This window comes from Vanacampus margaritifer, chromosome 4, assembly GCF_051991255.1.
Source record: "Vanacampus margaritifer isolate UIUO_Vmar chromosome 4, RoL_Vmar_1.0, whole genome shotgun sequence".
In the NCBI taxonomy this organism is placed as follows: Eukaryota; Metazoa; Chordata; class Actinopteri; order Syngnathiformes; family Syngnathidae; genus Vanacampus; species Vanacampus margaritifer.
The window spans coordinates 20,213,529-20,232,391 of NC_135435.1; the positions used below are offsets into that span (position 1 = coordinate 20,213,529).

The window sequence follows — 18,863 nt, forward strand, 5'->3', positions numbered from 1 at the left end:
ATCAAATATTCAGTTTTGAGTGACACTGTCAGACCTATTATTTTAAGAGTAAGCTAATTACAAAATTATTAGAAACACTTCTTGAGCTGTAGAGTTCAAAACCACCACAAAATACAACAATAATCAACATATTCTTCTTACAGTGTCAATCAAACTGAGCATTATTACCACAGCTTTTCACTCAGTATATGTTGCTCCTTCCAAACAATAACATGAAATGTGCTTTTATGTGTTGCCTTTCAACCTTGCCGCCATAAATAGGCACTGTAAACAATAGCATTCCTTTCAGATTGACAGAGGTTTAGTGTTTTCTCAGCTTTCGCAAGGAGAATTCGTCCAACCTTGTGTGTCATTTCTCCAACCTGTTAAAAACAGCTTTATTCACCAGTATTCTCAAACGACATTGTCTTTCTCCCCTTGTCCTCCACAGCGCTGTCATTTCAGGTGACTTGTACCACAGACAGTGGCAGTGCCACCACTCCCACTGTCAGATATAGCCCCGCTTCAGGCCTAGGTAGAACACACACACTTACAGTACTTCCAAGTTTAATGTCATTAGATGAAAATAAAACATTTGAAATACACTACATGAACAAAAATATTGTGGACAATTTCATTCCAATTTTATGAAAACAAAAGAACAGAAACCTTTGATCCCACAAATGTTCTGGACCAAATTTCCACATGACAATTAGCCAAAATTCTGTAAAAAGTGAAAGCTTTTCCAGCTGCAAAGGGTGGTTCAACTCCTTATTTTCTTCTGTTTTCACTTCCTGCATTAACCAGGTGTCCCGATAATTCTGTCCAAATAGTGTGGCGTTCTCCTTGCAGGTCCTGTTGATCCAGAGGACACAAGTAAAGAAGGAGTGAGCATGTCAGCAGCTCCAGTCTATTCTGAGCTGTGGTTCATTTTGCTGTTGGCGCTGCTTGGTCTCTTCCTGTTGGCTATCATGTTGGGCCTTCTGCTACAAAGGTATAGATTAGATTAGATTAGATTAGATGGATGGATGAATAGATGGATGGATAGATAGATAGATGGATAGTCATTATATATAAGTTACGTTTGACACCAAGTACAACAACACAATCGCAAATGTTTTTCCCACCATTCCCAGGGCTCTGCGGAAGAATCCATCAGCCAGAGATCGCCCTCCGCTGGTCATGCTCCAGAAGAGCAGGAAGGCTGGAGGAGAAACATACACGGTGAGCGAGTGAGCAAGAGAGTGTATTGATTTGTATTAATTATGATGAGACATTGTTAAGGTATTTTTTTGTGATTTATTGGATTTATTGCAACTGTAGCGCATTGGAATGGCAAATCTTTTTACAGCCTGTTTACCTTAATGCCACTAGAGGGAGCTGTAGAAACAATTACCCGTCTAAAGGAGGCAATGTGATTGGATTTAGAAATTAGAATGCTCTTTATTTATTGTATTTCATTTTTAACCTGAATGTACCTATAATAAGAGCAAAATGTTTGCTCTTATTAATGGTGATAATAGTCTAAATGTAAAATATAAATAACAAAAATGTGGAAAATCAATTCAGTTGCTTAGTTTATTTTTTTGTACTTTCTGATCAGTGTCTATTGTTACATAAAATAAAATAAAAATCTTTCCATATCTGCTGTTTACATGCTACACAACATGGCATCATTTTATTCATGTTCTTATGTGTTCTCGCCTCCATTTCCTTGTTGTATCATTCACTCAATTCAAACATCTCGTCTGAACTGTGTCTTGATTTGTGCCACTCTTTCACATCACATGATCATTCTCTATCTTTCTCACGTGACCTCCTTCTCTGTGTCCCTCCCTCAGAGGCCTTATCCCGACATGTGTTCTAAACATCATTCCGGCTCTGTGCTTCATCCTGATCGCTTCACAGTAAGACTCCTCCCACTGTGGGGTAACCATAAATGTCCACTTTGTTGTTTCCCCCCCTCTGCAGTTTGACACTGTAGCAGACTGTGTTGAGATCAACAACGTAACGCTTAAAAGCTACACTGTGTACACCGAGGTACTATGCACGGAGCGGGCATGCTGTCTTTGTGTATCTGTGTGCGTGTGTGCATGCTTTGTGTGTCAACTAGTCAATATGTACACATTGGTAAAGGACAGCTTACTCCACAAGTACAGTACAGCATGTGGAGGACTTCAGCTAACAAAACTCGTCATAATGGTTTTGTTTTTGTGTGTGAAATTGTGAATACAACACACAAAAACAGCCCATAATGTTGTTGTTTTTTTCTTACCATATGCAGTGAATTCACTGCTACTGGGGCCAAGCCCTACCGCGATTAGCGAAAATATGCAAATAATTGAGGCCCTCCCACAAGATACTGGGAAAGCTCTTAAAATTAAAATGATCTATATAACAAGTTCATACATCTATAACAATTTTTTTTAGTGCAATTTTGCACGCATTTTTTTTTTTTTTACAGTAATATACCTATTTTATAAAATTCATAAAGATTTGAACATTGATCATGTTTAAACAAGAGAAAAATGTAAGAGAATGCCTCAATGAGAAAAGTGTATAAACTGTGTGGTAAGGGGTTTTAGAGCCTTAAAACATTTATAATAAATGTAAAATATAAAGCTAACAACTTTGCGGATTTCATTTATTGCGGGTATTTTTTTTAACCTAACCCCAGCGCAAAACGAGGGAACATTGTACAGGCAAATTGTAACAGCAAAAAGTAGACTACGTAAGTTATGTAAGTAGTTGTATTAGGAGCAAGGTGCATTCAAGTACTGCCAACAAAACAGGACATCTCAAGCACAGGCAAAGTAACCTTACCACAACACCCAAATTCCACCAGATAGTATGAAATTAATCAAATTGTGTCTGAGCTAGGGCTGCAAAATTCCAGGAAATTTCAAAGTTTAAATTTCCACTGGAATTATCGTGAAATCATGGAAATTAATGGGAATTTAAAAAAAGGAATTTATAAAATATTTTTGTCTGGTGGTGTGCCTTGATATTTTTCGAAAAGATGTGCCTTGGCTCAATAAAGGTGGGGAAACACAATGCAACACAATCATTAAGTCATTACTCACTAAAATCAAAATATTTCAGGGCCTGTCAGACACCAAGATAGTGGGCGGCGGCTCTGCGTTCAAGCCCATGTCCGTCCTGAGGGTCCCCAGGCAATCGGACCTGAACCAGGCCTACTCCCATCAATCCTTGCACCACAGCCTCAGCCAGCTGATTGACAGGAAGGCTCTGGTGACGGAAGACGGCTGCTGGGACAACCCTCTGGAACCGGCACTGGTGAGATGACAACGATAGCCTGTTTTTTTGTAATTAAAAGAAAAAAGACTGAGATGCATCTTTTCCAAACCTTTTCTGCCATTAACTCATTCACTGCCATTGACGGCTATAGACGTAAAAACATCATTTTAACTATTTATATTAGTTTAACATTTTTCCCACTTTTGTTAACAAGAGAAAAAAAAAATTAACTAGAATTTTTGGTGAGATTTGTGATTAATCGTGAGTTAACTAGTGAAGTCATGCGATTAATTACATTTTTTTTTCTTCTGGAGAACAGAAACAATTAAAAATTTTAATCGACTGACGCCCCTAATTTTTTCTAATCTTTTAATTTTTTTCTAATCGCATCACGCGATTACATTTTTTAATTGTAATTAATTGCATGACTTCAATAGTTAACTCATAATTAATCACAAATTTGATATCTGTTCTAAATGTACAATAAGCCTTTTTTTAGGTTTTCATACTTTTGTTTAAAAAAGTGGGAAAAAAATTAACTAATAGAAATGGTTAAAATAAATTTTTGACATCTATAGCCGTCAATGGCATTGAATGAGTTAATAAGGCCTAAACCCTGTGCAACTGAAATTATTATTTTATCTTTTTAATATGAGCACACAACTGCGACCATTTACTCTGATCTCTGATCAGCTCTAAATAAAGCTCTCTTGTTCTAGTAGGTTTTCACTGCCATTTTTTTTAAGTCTAGCAGAAGCCTGAAAGTCTTATGCTAAAAACTGATTGCTATTTTGAGCTGTCAAGTCAAGGTGGAGGGAATTATGAACAGAAAACCTTCATGGTTCTTCAGGAAAAGCTTACTAGTCCATCTTAAATTTCAGAAATTGAAGGCACTTTTAAATGGTGAGAGTTGTGTGCTAACTTCTACTTAAAATGAATATAAATGTAATTAGTATCCACAGTTATTTATTTATATATTTACTTTTCACTCAAATAATTTTTTCACGTGATTTTACAACTCTTAGTTGACATTAATGGTGGAAAACGTTTTGAAATGGATGATCTTGGTCTCATTTTTTTTTTAAATCACAAAACACCTGTCATTTGAACAGGGGTGTGCAGACTTTTTATATCCATGATGTGAATATGTGATGTTGTTGTTGTCGTTTCAGTACATGGAGGAAGACTTTGCAGATGCCATCAAGTCTTTAAGTTGTGTGAGAAAGGAGCACGCCACCTTCACCGACACCCATCTTTAAGACACTGCAGCGAATCAGGTATCACAAGCCTAATTAATGGTTGCAATGACTACAGGCGTTAAAAAAAAAAGGTCTGATCTGACCTCACTGTGTCTTTATCAAAGCCAGTGACAGATAGAAAAGGACAATGTGAAGATTATACATAGTAAGCAGAGGGAAATAATGGAACATTGAATGTAGTTTGTACAAGTGCAGGGAACCGGATTGTTAAATGAACTCCGTTCTATAGTCTGATGATAGAAGCAGAATGCACACGATGTCCACATGGACACCTTTTAGTTTGTAAAAAAAAATTATCATTTGCATGGAACTTGAATGTGACCTGGTTAATGTATTTTAATATTTCTATTTCCAGTGACGTTTTTAGTTTATTTCCTTGCTGTTAGTTGCTTCCACAAGTTTCTGTGCCTCGTTGAAACACTCACCAGTCGTCCTGTTGCTGACTGGCAGGACTTGTAATGGCCTTCCTCTGAGGTTACTTTTTGATTGCCAACTATTTCTCACAGTGTTTCTGGGATGTTCTACCAGTGAGGTCATTGTTATTGTGCAAAGGTTTTGTGCTGTTTAGCTTCGGAAGTAAAATAGATTGCAATTAGAATTTATCTGTGATGCTTATTATACAGTATTTATTAGATGAGTTTTTATGATGGACAAAACTAAAGCCTAATGTATTGTCATGACATTGTTTTTGTGTATATAATGTGGCAGTATTATTTATGGTTGTTGTCAATTAATTATGTATAGATGAAGTCAAATATAAGCGATGTGGCCAACACTCTTTTTTTCTTTTATTTAATGTGCACACACAGTAGAAAACAAGCGTACTCCAGGATAGAAATAAAACAAATGCAATAATATTAATTTAATTTTAATTTTAATTTTTATTTAATTTCTTCCATTACAAAGATTAAAATCTGTTGCATTTATTTTTTTTATTTGTATTTATTTATTTAAATTTTGTTGCCCCACTTTAATGTTTTAGCCGTCCTTCTCAAATGATGAATGGTTAGACGACATTTAGGTCACAAAACTTTATTTAGAGGAGTAATGTAACAGATTACAATAACTAAGTTATGTGTAATTATTTCAACTCTCATTGGTTGAGTGTTCACGGTGAACATAAAATGTCTACACACCTCTGTTCAAAGTAGGGGGGTTTCTCCAATGAGACTAAAATATATATATATATATATATATATATATATATATATATATATATATATATATATATATATATATTTTTTTAATCCAGCAATAATGTGACTTTTTACCCTGCTCAATTAAAAAATAATATTAATCAAGAGGATAAAGGAGGGGTTGAGTGTATTGAACATCCCTAGAATGTGCACACCCTCATAACTGGAATTTGTCGGCACTCACCTGCAAACATATAAAGTGCCTTTGATTCACCCAAAATAATACTCAGCTGTTCTAGTAGGCTTTTCCTGACACTTATGTATTTATTTATTTTGCTTTCTAGCAAAAGCCTGAAGGTTTTGTGCTAACACTGTTTTGAATTGTTCATAATTCTCTCTACCCGGTCCCAGTTGCTGCTGAAGAAAAAAGCGTAGTAGTATCGCTAATATTGAGCTGTAGTAGTATAGCAGTAGAATTGACACTGTCACATTCTCTTTCTTTGAAACCAAACCTGCAACTTTTTTTCTTTTTTTTTTTTTAAATCAAACTGATTAGGTTTTCTGCTGAGTTCACCAAACAGTGGCTTAGTACACACAAGCGCTGACTGTACACACATGAACATGCGCACACACACATACAGGAGCCGGTCTCACTATACGAAAAGACGCAGCGTTAATTTACTTTTTGCCCCTGCGTCCCTTCAGGGAGCATCAAGGCAAGTTGGAAAATGAAGAAAAGTGGCAGTGAGAACGACGGCCTCACTCAAGGTCGCCAGTCAAGGGCATGCGCGCACACACACATTCATGGGCATGTTCACAGCTACTGTCAGCCATAGAGGGAGGGGAGAGAGGTGGTGAAATGAGAGCGTGTGGAGTGATTGTAAAGGACAGTGTGGCCCTGAGCTACACACACACACACACACACAGAGAGTTTTATTAAAGTCATAAATCATTGTGACGACACTCGCCGTCTCAAAAGAGAAGACTGTCTGAGCGAGGAGGTTAGTGAAATGAAGACACACCCACAAATGCAGGTGGAAATTCAGGTGGTGATTGTTTTATTTTTATTTTATTTATCTGTTTATTTTTTAGTGGGGGTTGTTTTGTTCATTAACTACATGGACCCACAATGTACTCACAGATGAACACTTCAAAAGTAAACCATCCCAGCCATTTTAATCACCTTCCAACAGAAGTAGTCAAAAAAAAAAAAAATCTTAAAGATCAGCTTCTATATTGTACTGGTTAAATGTAGTCTGTTTTTTTTTTGTTTTTTTAATAAAAGTGGGGACAAGAACGGAGAACTGTATTGATCTGACCTTTGACACGGGTGACAATTTGGCTAACGCTTTAAAATCAATATGACTATATAATATCTTGGAAATATATTCATATACTGTATCTATATTTAATTTATTATTTATTACAACTGATTTAATTTTGATCCATTATTATTTATATTTATTTCTATTATATTATGTTGTACAGTATTAGCATACATTTTAATTAAATATATATTTCATTTTCATTGCTTTTTATTATCAAGCCTGTTTAGTTCCTTCCCAAAAAATTGAAATTGAAATATTATTATATTTCAGATTTTTCTTTATAATAATGTATCGTATGTTAAAACATTGTTTTAAATTGATCCAACTTTTTTTTTTTTTGTAAGAACAAGCTTTTTTAGCCAATGCCTTGGTGTGATTTTGTAATAAGTTAGAAAAAAACATGAAGTTTTGCTATTAGGCTAACAATGATGTAATCACTAGAAGGTCTTTCCGTTTAGTTTTTTAAAATGACACATGGCAAATGTCCCAAAAATGATGTAAAATTGTTTTAAAAGTTGGGCCCAGCAGAGAATAGCCCATCTTAACCAAAAATGAACAAACAACTTGACTGCATTATAATTCTTTATTGGAGTGTCCAAAATGTCCACTTAGGTGACACAGCTGTAGGCAACTGGAAATGGTATTCCAATACAATGATTTATTATCGTAACACACATATATTTAGCATGTAAACACAACCACGGATCAACTTGAATGTTAAGACATTAAATATATGTATTATTTATTATATACTTGTATATAAAATATAACAGTATGTGCGTTCATAGTGCAAATGCAGTCAGGTCCAATAGTATCAGTTATATGCTGTGTGTATATCATATAATTGTCAACAATACAAAGACGACAAAACATCACAGATATAAATCCATCATAGTAGGATTGTTTTTTTTTTTTTAGTATGACAATTTCTTTGAATGCGCCTTTGCAAGGCTTTATGTAACCTGACATACAAGGTGCATCATCTTTACGAATCACATGCAGCTAACTAGTTTGTCACGATTTCCAGTTATAATCGACTATTTACATCACCGATCGTTGAAATTGATCACTATTGTGTCGCGTTCTCCACCTCATGCTGATGTCATCCTGTGACGTGACGCCTTTTTGTCTTTTCAAGCAGGCTGATAAGCGTCAAAACAAGTTGAATAAGGCACACACGAGATGAGACAAACATGATAAAGTGATGTAGTGTAGGATCTTTGTGAAATTGTAAAAATATAAATAATTTGTGTAATCTTGCACAGGCAGGCACCACTGTGGAAAAGCGTTAAAAAAAAAAAAAAAAGCTTAGTTAAAATAATGCATCAGTATTAAAAGGTAGCGAACATTTTTAAAGTGTTCAATTTCCCTAAAATGTTTTATCTTGTGAGTCACAATACGCTTAATTAACGTTCTTTTTTTTATGATACATGCTTAGCGCGTGCATTCAATGTACTGTATGTGCCTTTCAATGCAATGAAGCATGAGAAAACAAAGTGGTGAATGCAGACTCGAAGCAGGAAGCAGACACCGTGCGTATCTTGTCACTATGTGTCCATCTCGTCTGTTTGCGCATTGCTGATGTGCATCTTGACAACTGACACACCTTTGTGACCGTCAATGTAAAACACTAGGAATTGTTGTTTTACTGTCAGTAATCATGCTGTAATGAAATCAGCGTGATATAAATATACAGGACGAATATATTATGTATTCACCTAAAATGGGAACGTCTTGTACCATTTGACTCCAGTTTGTGATGTTTCCATTAACATCATTCATCAAAGTTAAATTGACTCATCTAAGTTCAGAATCACAGGAAAGTTGGGAGTGTCACCCCCGTTGACTTGCGTTGGATTTCCACTGCAGGTCCAAGTGCCCAATTACGTCATCCCATATAAATAATACATAAATAATACCATTCTGAAAAATTACATAGTGTTTGAGTTGGCTCATTTGATTTTAATTGCGAATAAGAGCCGACCTTTTAACTCATTCACTGCCATTGACAGCTATAGACGTCAAAAATTCATTTGAACTTTTTCTATTAGTTTTCCACTTTTGTTAATAAGAGTATGAAAACCTAAAACAAAAAATATATATTGTACATTTAGAACAGATATAAAATTTGTGATTAATTGTGAGTCAATTATTGAAGTAATGTGATCTTATCAACAAAAGTGGGGAAAAAATTTAAACTAATAGAAATAGTTCAAATAAATTTTTGACCTCTATAGCCGTCAATGGCAGTGAATGAGTTAAATTATTATTTTTTTTCCATTTCCATAAATGACGCAACCACAGTTTATTCACCTGAACCACGCAGTGTAAATCCAGCCAAGCTGTCGCTCACAAGAATCCGTCACAGGCTGCTGTCCTGATTGGACGACTCAGCGGTGAGCTTCCGGTGTCGCGGCGACGTGCAGGACGTCAGTTTGGTGGGAGAAGGAGAAGCGTTGGCGGAGGAGTCGCTGCCGCCACCTTCGGACCCCGAGGAGAGGAGAGGGACCGGGGGCGCCCTCTTCCTCCCCAGAAAGCCCACGTCCAGCACGCCCCTCTTTTTCGCACCTCCCTCCACCTTCACTCCGTCTCCACAAGTTCCCGTGGCGTCCCCCTCCTCGGGTTGCGGGTGCACCTTCCGTCTGACGTCGCCTCCTCCGGGGACGGGGCTGTCCGGGGGCTGCCGTGGAGATTCCTGGCTCGAAGCGTTGTTGCTGCGGCAGGTCCACAGCTCCATGGCGGACAGCCGCCTCTCGCTCTCCTCGGACCCAAAATCACAGAGAGAACGACGGACATCCGCGGGCTGACCCGAGCTCTGATCTGCGCTGTCCAGGATGCCTCGACTCAGGGTGAAGTTCTGGAAGTCTCTGTGGACAAAGATGGAGGTAGGACCATTTTGATTGAGTTCGCTGAAAAGAATTATATAGTTTTTAATATGTCGTCCATCCATCCATTTTCCATACGACTTATCCGGTTTAAGGTATTTTTTCAGCACATTTAGACCACTAACATATTCACGCCTTTAAGGAGTTAAGGATTTAAGTCTTGTGGGAGGAAGCCACTGGCCATTACTTGAGAAAATACTGTATGTTGACAATTATGACTAACATGTAGATCACTGAAAAAAATACGTACAGGTGCATTTCAATTTAGAATAAGGTAGAAAGGATTTATTTTCGATACGAATTTATTAAACATGCAGGAAAATGCCTCATACTTTTCAGAAGACCCGTATTCACGAATACTGGCTGTCACCAGTAATAAGCTGCTCTTCTTTTTTTGAGCGGACTTCTAAGCAGGGCACAATATGACTGGCTGCTTGCAAAGTTGAGTAAATGAGCCACGTCTTTGTACACGGAGGAGGAGGGGGGGAGCAAGACGAGATACTAAAAACAAATGCCTTTTTTGCTCTGATTAAAATGCATTGTCCTACAAGAAAAAAAAATAATAAACAAAAAAGAAAAAAGTGTCAGTGGGTACTAGCTAGCCTCAAGGACAAACTGAGTATCCCCATGTGGGTCTATTCTAAAAATAACTCACCAGTGATGGGACACTGTGACTTACTAAGAATAATTAAAGCAGAAGAATGTTAACATTTATTTATATAAACTTTAACATGATACACATTTCTTCTCTACTAATCTATATTTTATTTATAAATAATAGATTGTGTTCAATGGGGGGGATGTGGTTTTGTTTAATAGCTGTAATTTTAATACCGTGATGCCCATTTCTACCCAATTTATATCTTTAAATGGATTGATCTTATATAGTGTTATAAAAAAAAATCATTGCTATTTTTCCCTCATATAATGTAAATTATTAGTGTTTCCATCAGCTGTACGTTATAGTCATCAACATTATAAGAAATAAAATGGGGAAATATTCATCTCTGTGTAGTGAAACTGCATGATATAAATTTCACTTCTTTGATTGAGCTACTGAAAAAATGATTGCGCTGCACCAATAAGTAAGTACGTTATCAAGACTTGGATGTCATTAAATATTGATCAACCAAAGGAATTTGAGCGAAAACAGCATGGGTCGGACACCCTCACCAATCAACAAGGTGGTTGCTTTATCAAAGAAAGTTGTTCACCTGTTGCTGTGGAAGGACTCTGTTCTTCTGGCACGGGCCAGCAGGGGGCTCTCCCTGTAGGGCCGCACAGCTCCGTAGGTCACCTGGTTCTCAGGAGTAATGGCTTCCTGAGCCTGTAACTGCACACTGACGGAGGACAGACGACACCAGTGATGCTGCGACGCTTTTGTCTAGCGGCAGCTTTCCTCTTGGCGCTTTCTTTACCTTGAGCAAGATTCTCGGAGACGCGTGTGTTGCAGCACCGAGGGTGCGGGGCTGATGTTTGGCGTGGCGCAGCGGGAAGTGCTCAGGTCACACTGGTCCAACAGCTGCAGAAGTTCCTCCTCTGTGGGACCGCCGACATCTACACAACAGTTTTAAGGCTCAGGTTCCATTGAACTCTGTCTCTACCTTATTAACTGCTCCGCATACATAATGTGACGTCATAGCAACGGGACCCGAAGTAATCTGCCACAGAATGGCATGACACTTGCCTTCTTTCTTCTTCTCCTCTCCTTTGTTAGCGATGTCCATGGCGGTGGTCAGGTCCCACAATTGGATGCTGCCGTTGCTTTGACCGGTGAAGAGGTAACGGCGCGGTCGCGAGCCCATCCGGCTCGAACCTTCGCACTCCCGCACCATGAAGCAAGAGATGGTGGACCCGTCCACTGACTGCACTTCACAGATTCTACGACACAGTTTCAAGTTCAAAACTAAAAAGCTGAAAGAGAACAAGGTGGTGTAAAATCCAATTGTCAGATGTCTGTAAAAGACCATCCTGAGTCTGAATCTTGTGTACAAAATATAGATTGCATCCAACCCAGGGTTCTGCCTGTCAAAAGAGAAATTTTAGGCTAAATAAATAAAAAATCTCTCTGGATGTGCTGTCAAATTTCTTCAAATTTTAAGTACATTTTATGGTAATTTTGGGGATTTCTTCTTTTGTTTTTGGACATTTTTTGAATGTTTACTTTTTTGCCATTTTATTGTTATTATTCGTAGTAATAGTAGTATTAATAATAATAATAATAATAATAATACACTTTCTGACTTTTTTTAATGGTAATTTTCTGCCTTCTGTTTTTGGACATTTTAGGTTACTTTTTGATCATTTATTATCTGCCTTTTTTATTCAATTCTCTGACATTTTTGGGCAATTTTAAGGACATTTGATGGGAATTTTCTGCTTTTCCTCTTTTTGGACAATTTATGGTAACATTTTTGAAACTATTAAAAAATAAAAATTTTAATAATAATAAAACTACAAAATTGGACTGACATTTTTGGGAACTTTTTTTTTTAAATCTAAAACATTCATTCATTTGAAGAATATTTTATCTAAAATATACAAATATGTCAAAATATATATATATATTAATTTCGACAAATTTTTCTTCATGATACACAGGGAGCCACAGGAGAGGGACTGAAGAGCCACATGTTGCTGTTTAGAAGGATTTATTTCACTCTGGTTGCTTGAGTTGAGTATTTGTATAATTTGAAAGTCATTCACCGTACGGAATATGACAGGAAGAGTTTCCCACGGCAATGCAGTTACCAGATAGTAATTGATAATTTTTCCCCTTTCACCAATAGAAAAAGCAAATAAAAATTTGATTATTCCAACTAACCAAGTTCTGCCTTAATTTTTTTCCTCTTCTGGCATTTGCTTTGAAACATTTTTTCCCCACCTTTTTTTTCGTATGAAGTAAAAAAAAAAAACACACGTTTGTATTAATCGCACAGCCTAGAGTATCTACTCTAATTTTCTCCTAGTACTCGTCTTTGTCGTTTATGGAAGTCTGGATGCACAAAAATCCGTTATTAACGTACCTTTTCCCAGTGGACGAGAGCCTCACAAAGAGCTTGTTGGTGATCGGGACGACCTTCTGGATGAACACCTGTTGATCATCTCGCTCTCCAAACGGACCTGAGAGCACAACGCGTCAACTGGAGGAGATAATCCTCTCAACAATGTTCAGGACACCAGGATGGTTCGTCTCACCGATATCGTTCCCTGAACAGTAGCTGCCGTGACTCTCCGTTTCCTCCAGGGAGAGTATTTTGAAGGAGGCCAAAGGCGTGGAGCCCGGCTGGGTGGAAATCATCCCTCGGAAGCGGGTCACCGTCCATGTGCGAACGTGGTTGTTGTCGGCGCATACTGACGCCAGCGGAGAATGAACAAGAGAGGATGAAACAACCGTGATATTCACTTTCATTATTCGCTCTGATCTGCCATTGTGGCTCCGCCCACCTCACCTGAGACCAGGTGCTTCTCAGACAACATGATTTTGGTCACGGGGCTCCTGTGCACAGTGAAAGTCTGGAAGAGCTGCGGGCCCGAACCGACCGTCTCTGGATGCTGCACGATGACTCGCACTGCGCCGCTGCTGGTCCCGTATGCAATCTCGATCCAGTTCCCGCTCACACCTGGGAGAAGTAAGCCAAAAGTCAACAACAACAAAAATTAATTTTCTATCACTAGGCTAAATTATCTTTCCTGCCATAGCACATTAAGGTCCCTAAAGGGATTAATAAAGTAATTTTGGTCAACACTGAATCATTGAGAAATCATCAAGGAACTTCTAGAGTCAGTTGGCTGCACTGAGAGAAAAGGGGGTGAAAATTTTCACACGCCCCACTTTTCAGTTCTGTTTAAAAAAACAAAACAAATATTGCATAAATGTCATTCCACTTTATGATAGTATACAACTTTGTTTTGACTCTTCACAACAACAAAAAACAAACCCCAACTTCACATCTTTATGCATGAAGCCTGAAATGTGGCAAAAGTTCAAGGGAGGCTAACACTTTAGCAACGCATTGCATTTACTTCCTTTATGTATCTAAAGTTGCAAAGTTTGCAGCCTTTGTACATTTTTTGTGTAGATAAAAATGTCCTTTAACTTGACCTTGGAAGTAGTTGGCGCTTCCAAGAACAAACTCCTAAAAATAAATTGCCTACTTTTCATTTCTCCTAAGTGTAACATTTTATTACTAACTGGTTTTAGGTGTGAGGTAGACAGACAGCGCAGTGATGGCATCATTTGAAGGATCGTGATAAAGCTCCGTCACCAGGAGATCGTTGTCTTTCATCCTCAGTGGAAACTTTTGCATGTCTGACAAGAGCAGAAATATGAATGTATGTCTATTACAGTTCAAGAGATAATATGTTGGCGACTTGTCAAAAAAACATCCGCGTGTGTACCAATATAGTAGATGGAGCCATTGTTGCAGCCCAGTAACAGGAAGGACCCGGCCGTGTCACAGCTGGTGATGGGAACAACATCTTGAACCTGGGACATAGACGTAGATATTTATTTGACATATTTTATAGCATGTCTTTTAGAGTTTTATATGACTTTAATGTTTTTGCACTGACTTGTTTGGCACTTAAATTTTTGTTGTGCATGTTACAATGACGATAAAGATTCTATCTATGCACACAAAAAGCAGCCACCTAATATAATTAGATGAAACTTTGTTATTACACATCACAAGTAAAAGAAAACAAAATGTAGATTGCATCAAACCCAGGGGTCAGCCTGTCAAAAGAGTCATTTTAGGCTAAATAACAAAACAAAAAAATCGGTCTGGAGCCGCTGACAAATTTCTATTTTTGGCAATTTTATGGACATTATGGTCATGTTCTGCTTTTTCCTTTTAGGGGCATTTTTTCTGCCTTTTTTGCTAGCAATTTTCTGACATTTTGTGGTAATTTTCGGGATTTCTTCTTTTGTTTTTGGACATTTTTTTGAATGTTTTTTATTATTATTATGTATTATTATTAGTAGTAGAAGTAGTATTAAATAATAATAATACATTTTCTGGCTTTTTTTTTTGCAATTCCAAAAATGTTTTATGATAATGTTCTGCCTTTCTTTTGTTTTTGGACATTTTAGGTTACTTTTTGAACATTTATTTTCTGACTTTTTTTTCCAATTCTCTGACATTTCCTTGGCAATTTCATAGACATTTTTGGGGAATTTTCTGCTTTTCCTCTTCCTGTTTGGGCATTTTATGGTTACTTTTTTGGAAATATTTAGGTATTTTATTAACTAAAAATTTTTGATTCAGATTTTTTTTAAAACATTTAATTATTATTTTTTTATTATCTAAAATATTATTATATTATCGAAAAAATACAAATATATATATTTAAAAAAGAATATTAATTTCTACTGTTTTTTTTCTAGCGATCCACTGGGAGCCAACGGGAGAGGGACTGAAGAGCCATGTGTGGCTCCAGAGACGCAGGTTGCACACACCTGATCTAACCAGAAGTGCAAAAGCTGGCTTTAATTACAGAATTTGAGGCAGAAACAATTAGCAGCTTCATTTCACACAAAAATCTGCAATGTTACAGGATTTTTTGAACAGAATTGTGGTACAAATATAGAGTAGTATAACTCTATTATATATAGTATATAACAATATTAGTGCAAATACCATTATTTGTCCATCCAGGACACAATCAAGTTAAGTGAAGAGCACACAAAGACCTGCCAGTGCTGCGTCACAGCATTCCACACGCCAACCTTCCCAGTGTGGCTCGTTGCCACCAGCTGGTTTCCGATGAAGAAGAGATCATCCACAGGCACACCGAGGCTGAACACGCCTGGTGGGATCGGATCAAATATAAAGTAAGTCTATTTTAATAAAACCCATCAAGCATCTTTCATATTCCTGTTGTGCCCTCGTTGACCTATCTCGTTGCCGCTGCCTCCATCTTGGATGCTCCAGAGGATGATGCTGCTTTCGGAGGCGGCGGCCACCATCTTGTCCTTGTCTCCGTGTGGACCGCCCACCACCTTGGCGTTCAGTGCGACGCGTTCAATGGTCCAGTCAAGGCAGGGAGACGAGAACACCTGCTGCCAGCCGGTAGATTCCTTTATCCTGTCGGGAACATGTCGTCAGCATTTGAGACTTTCTTACAGATGTGACGTTTGTAGAATTACCTGTAGCAGATGACAAAGTGCGCATACGCCGCTACAATCCAGTTGTGGTGTCCTGCTATGATCAGCACCTTGCGAGGGTCTGGTCCTGAACAGGAAACGGACCGCGTGATAATATATGACACACGTACACAAGTGCACCTTCTTCCAGTCACTCACCAAGTTTATGAGCGTCATCTAATCCCGGTGAGCAGGGGAGGGGAGGGTGAGGAGGGGCACCGACATAGCTGAATCCCTCCGCTCCACTGGGACCCGGACGCTCGTCACAGGACGAGGTGGAGCTGGACTTGCGGCCGGGGATAGCTGAGAAACGACACCCATCTGTCACGTTGACGTTCTCGCAAACGGGCGTAAGTGGGTTTTACCTGGCGGCGGAAGGTAACCATGGAAGAGAACGCTGCCACATGACGAGCGGTCCAGTTCTTCGCACAGCAGAAGGCGCCGCACTAAACACACACAAGATATTTCTTGTTTTGATCAAAGTTCATTTATTTGAAGTAGTTCAATTCAAAAAGTGAACCTCATTTCTATTTTTATTACTTTTATATCATGCATGCATGCTCCTTGATTAGTAACCACAAAGGTAAATAACCTCTTCTATTCAAGTGCAATGACAATGACGGGAAGTTCCAACAGTGAAACAGGAAGTAAAACAATCAAACAGTTCCCTTGGGAGTGCTAACGTCACTTATTATAAATCAAATTCTATTGCAGTTGTTGTCCACGTTCTGACAAAATGATGAGATGAGAACATATCGGCTGCGGTAACACAATAAACGACATGTCAGTTACTTTCCAATTATTCTGAGACTTGCCTAAGGGAGTTATGCCGTAGAATTCAGATTCATGCCGCAGGACGCTGATGTTGACGCCTCTATGAAGAAACATACAAGTAGATTTATTATTTTTTTCCTATAAGACATTGATGACATTAGAGCATAATGTTTGAATGGCTTCTTACCGCAGGTCCAGTTCTTTGGTTCGGAGAAAATTTAAAATTGGTGCAAAGGCTGTGGGGTCTCGGTCAATAAATATCTAGACGAGGACAAAAAGATGTTAAGAATAATACGGTAAACTGACTGAGATTATGACCATTGCTTGAAATGTTTAATTATGTCTTTTAAAGCAATGCATTTTTCAACATACATTTTAATAATCAAGCACTGTGGATGCTGCGTCATAAGAAAAATGTATTCTCCTCGTTTTGGATGCAGAAACAATGTCTGTACTTACAGCTCCAGTTTCATCCCGTAGAGTGGATATTCTTCCACTCAGCAAACTGCAACATAAACACACAAGCATTTTCATATTTGCTCCTTGCGTGAAGTTTTTTCACTGCTGTTCACTTCATCTGGTCTGAGATATAACAAGACAAAACTTTAATGTCATTTTTGTTTGTTTTTCAATGTTGATGCCAAGGAACTATGTTGAAGTGAGTTGGGGAGCTTCATGTAGTGCTTTGCTGCCATCACCTACAACTTAATACGTATGTTGATGGAAGCATTAAGACGTAATCTTGGGAGAAAAACAGTGTTTACATTGCATTTGATAGATATAAATCATATATAGGTGTAACTGATTACTATTTTGCATCATCTTCCAAACCACAGAGAAACTGGAGCCAAAAGTGACGCATAAAGCATGGACAACGATGAGATAATGGGACATGTCTACTTCTCTGCAAACGGCAATAATACAATCTCTTGACTGAACTGACGTGTTTTTGTGGGAGTGTGGTGACGTCATCTGCTTGTCCTCGGATAGCCCACAATTTCTCATTTCCAAAAGAATAATCATGACAAATAAATGTTGTTAGTACCTCGAGAAGAAAGAGTCAGGGATCCACATGAGGGTTTGTCTGGAGGTGCTGAACCTACAACACAAGAGACACAGCTACGTTGCTATTAATATTAAAAAAAGCAGTGATGTTATGGCTAATGCAGGATGACATTTGCATGCATGCATGAACATGGTCCAAGAAGAGGAGCACTTTACTGCTGCCCAACATAAATGAAGTGCAAGTATGTGTGCAAACAGCATCCATGCACATCTCATCTTACACGCCAGTTTCTCAAATTACCCCCACGGTGACCATCGTGTCCACGGAAACGGGACTTACCGCGTCCCACCCACGTTCAGCTGGATGATTTCCCCCATCCCCGTCGTCAGGTCGCAGCCGCTGGTCGCCATGATGTGAGCCCGGCAGCGAGCGGTTCAAAGTAGATCAGCGTCAGCGCTTCATCACATCAGCTAGCATGCTAATATCACGCTAAGATCGGGCGCCTCTCCGTTAGCTCAGCTGGTGTCACTCCAGACCCTACAGCCTGACACCCTCCGTCGCTCCATGAAAACACCCCTAATACGCGCGATCGAAATGTGGACGACCTTTGTTTTTCTATCCCAACAAACACAGTGGGCTTTTAAAATCCAAAATGGTAACAGCGTAGAGCTCTCTTGTCGTCCACGGGCGCGTTCGCATCACTGCCAGACTCTCGTGTTCATCGTAAATAACATCTTGCGCTGCAACGTGAACCAGCTGTGTCGAGAGTACAACGCGTTGGATACCGAGAACGAGAGGCTCATCTTGGAACTACTTCCGCTTTCGCCTGAAGACACTTCCGCGTGCCAGAGCGCTCGTGTTTTCTAAAATGTATTTTATGGTACTGTACTAAATACGTACAAAATATGGATTTATATTGATTGACGTACGACACGCATACACCGGGCAATAACATCAGTCAAGTCCTTTGCATTATTTTTGCCAGTTCAAAATGTGTACTTCTTTATCTCATCACACTTTTGTTAATTTCATTAAAATAAAAAATGAGAACTAATGACTATTTTAATATTGAAGTGAACAGCTTGATATA

At 38.5% G+C, this 18,863-nt stretch overlaps 2 protein-coding genes across 3 annotated transcripts in view; one reads left to right on the forward strand and one right to left on the reverse strand.

Moving 5' to 3' along the window:
* ush2a (Usher syndrome 2A (autosomal recessive, mild)) overlaps positions 1-5,271 on the forward strand; it is a 167,481-nt gene extending 162,210 nt beyond the window's left edge. The window contains exons 89-95 of one of the 2 annotated variants that reach the window (XM_077563121.1): positions 431-514; positions 832-973; positions 1,116-1,203; positions 1,951-2,019; positions 3,082-3,276; positions 4,410-4,514; positions 4,852-5,271. In XM_077563121.1, coding sequence (XP_077419247.1) covers positions 431-514; positions 832-973; positions 1,116-1,203; positions 1,951-2,019; positions 3,082-3,276; positions 4,410-4,496 — 665 coding nt within the window. In that variant the 3' untranslated portion in view covers positions 4,497-4,514; positions 4,852-5,271. Of the gene's footprint in view, positions 1-430; positions 515-831; positions 974-1,115; positions 1,204-1,820; positions 1,887-1,950; positions 2,020-3,081; positions 3,277-4,409 lie in introns of both variants that reach the window. The other variant, XM_077563122.1, reaches the window with a different exon arrangement.
* Positions 5,272-7,529: 2,258 nt separating this feature from the next.
* On the reverse strand, positions 7,530-18,583 carry kctd3 (potassium channel tetramerization domain containing 3). The gene is made up of 19 exons (XM_077563123.1): positions 18,113-18,583; positions 17,813-17,866; positions 17,227-17,272; positions 16,955-17,028; positions 16,809-16,867; positions 16,359-16,439; positions 16,153-16,296; positions 15,997-16,081; positions 15,744-15,934; positions 15,541-15,656; positions 14,247-14,334; positions 14,041-14,157; positions 13,298-13,468; positions 13,044-13,199; positions 12,872-12,968; positions 11,533-11,726; positions 11,264-11,402; positions 11,060-11,185; positions 7,530-9,827 (listed from the first exon to the last, which is right to left on the reverse strand). Exons 1-19 carry the CDS (start codon positions 18,181-18,183, stop codon positions 9,323-9,325), a joined length of 2,514 nt encoding a protein of 837 aa, XP_077419249.1. The 5' UTR covers positions 18,184-18,583; the 3' UTR covers positions 7,530-9,322.
* Positions 18,584-18,863: the final 280 nt, after the last annotated feature.

Excerpts from the sequence above, each read along its gene's own strand:
- kctd3 (XM_077563123.1), bottom strand. The coding sequence starts at position 18,183 with ATGGCGACCAGCGGCTGCGACCTGACGACGGGGATGGGGGAAATCATC. Across the intron at positions 17,867-18,112 it reads CTGAACGTGGGTGGGACGCG|GTTCAGCACCTCCAGACAAA; the intron begins GTAAGTCCCGTT and ends CTTGTGTTGTAG. Across the intron at positions 15,935-15,996 it reads CACTTTGTCATCTGCTACAG|GATAAAGGAATCTACCGGCT; the intron begins GTAATTCTACAA and ends TGTTCCCGACAG.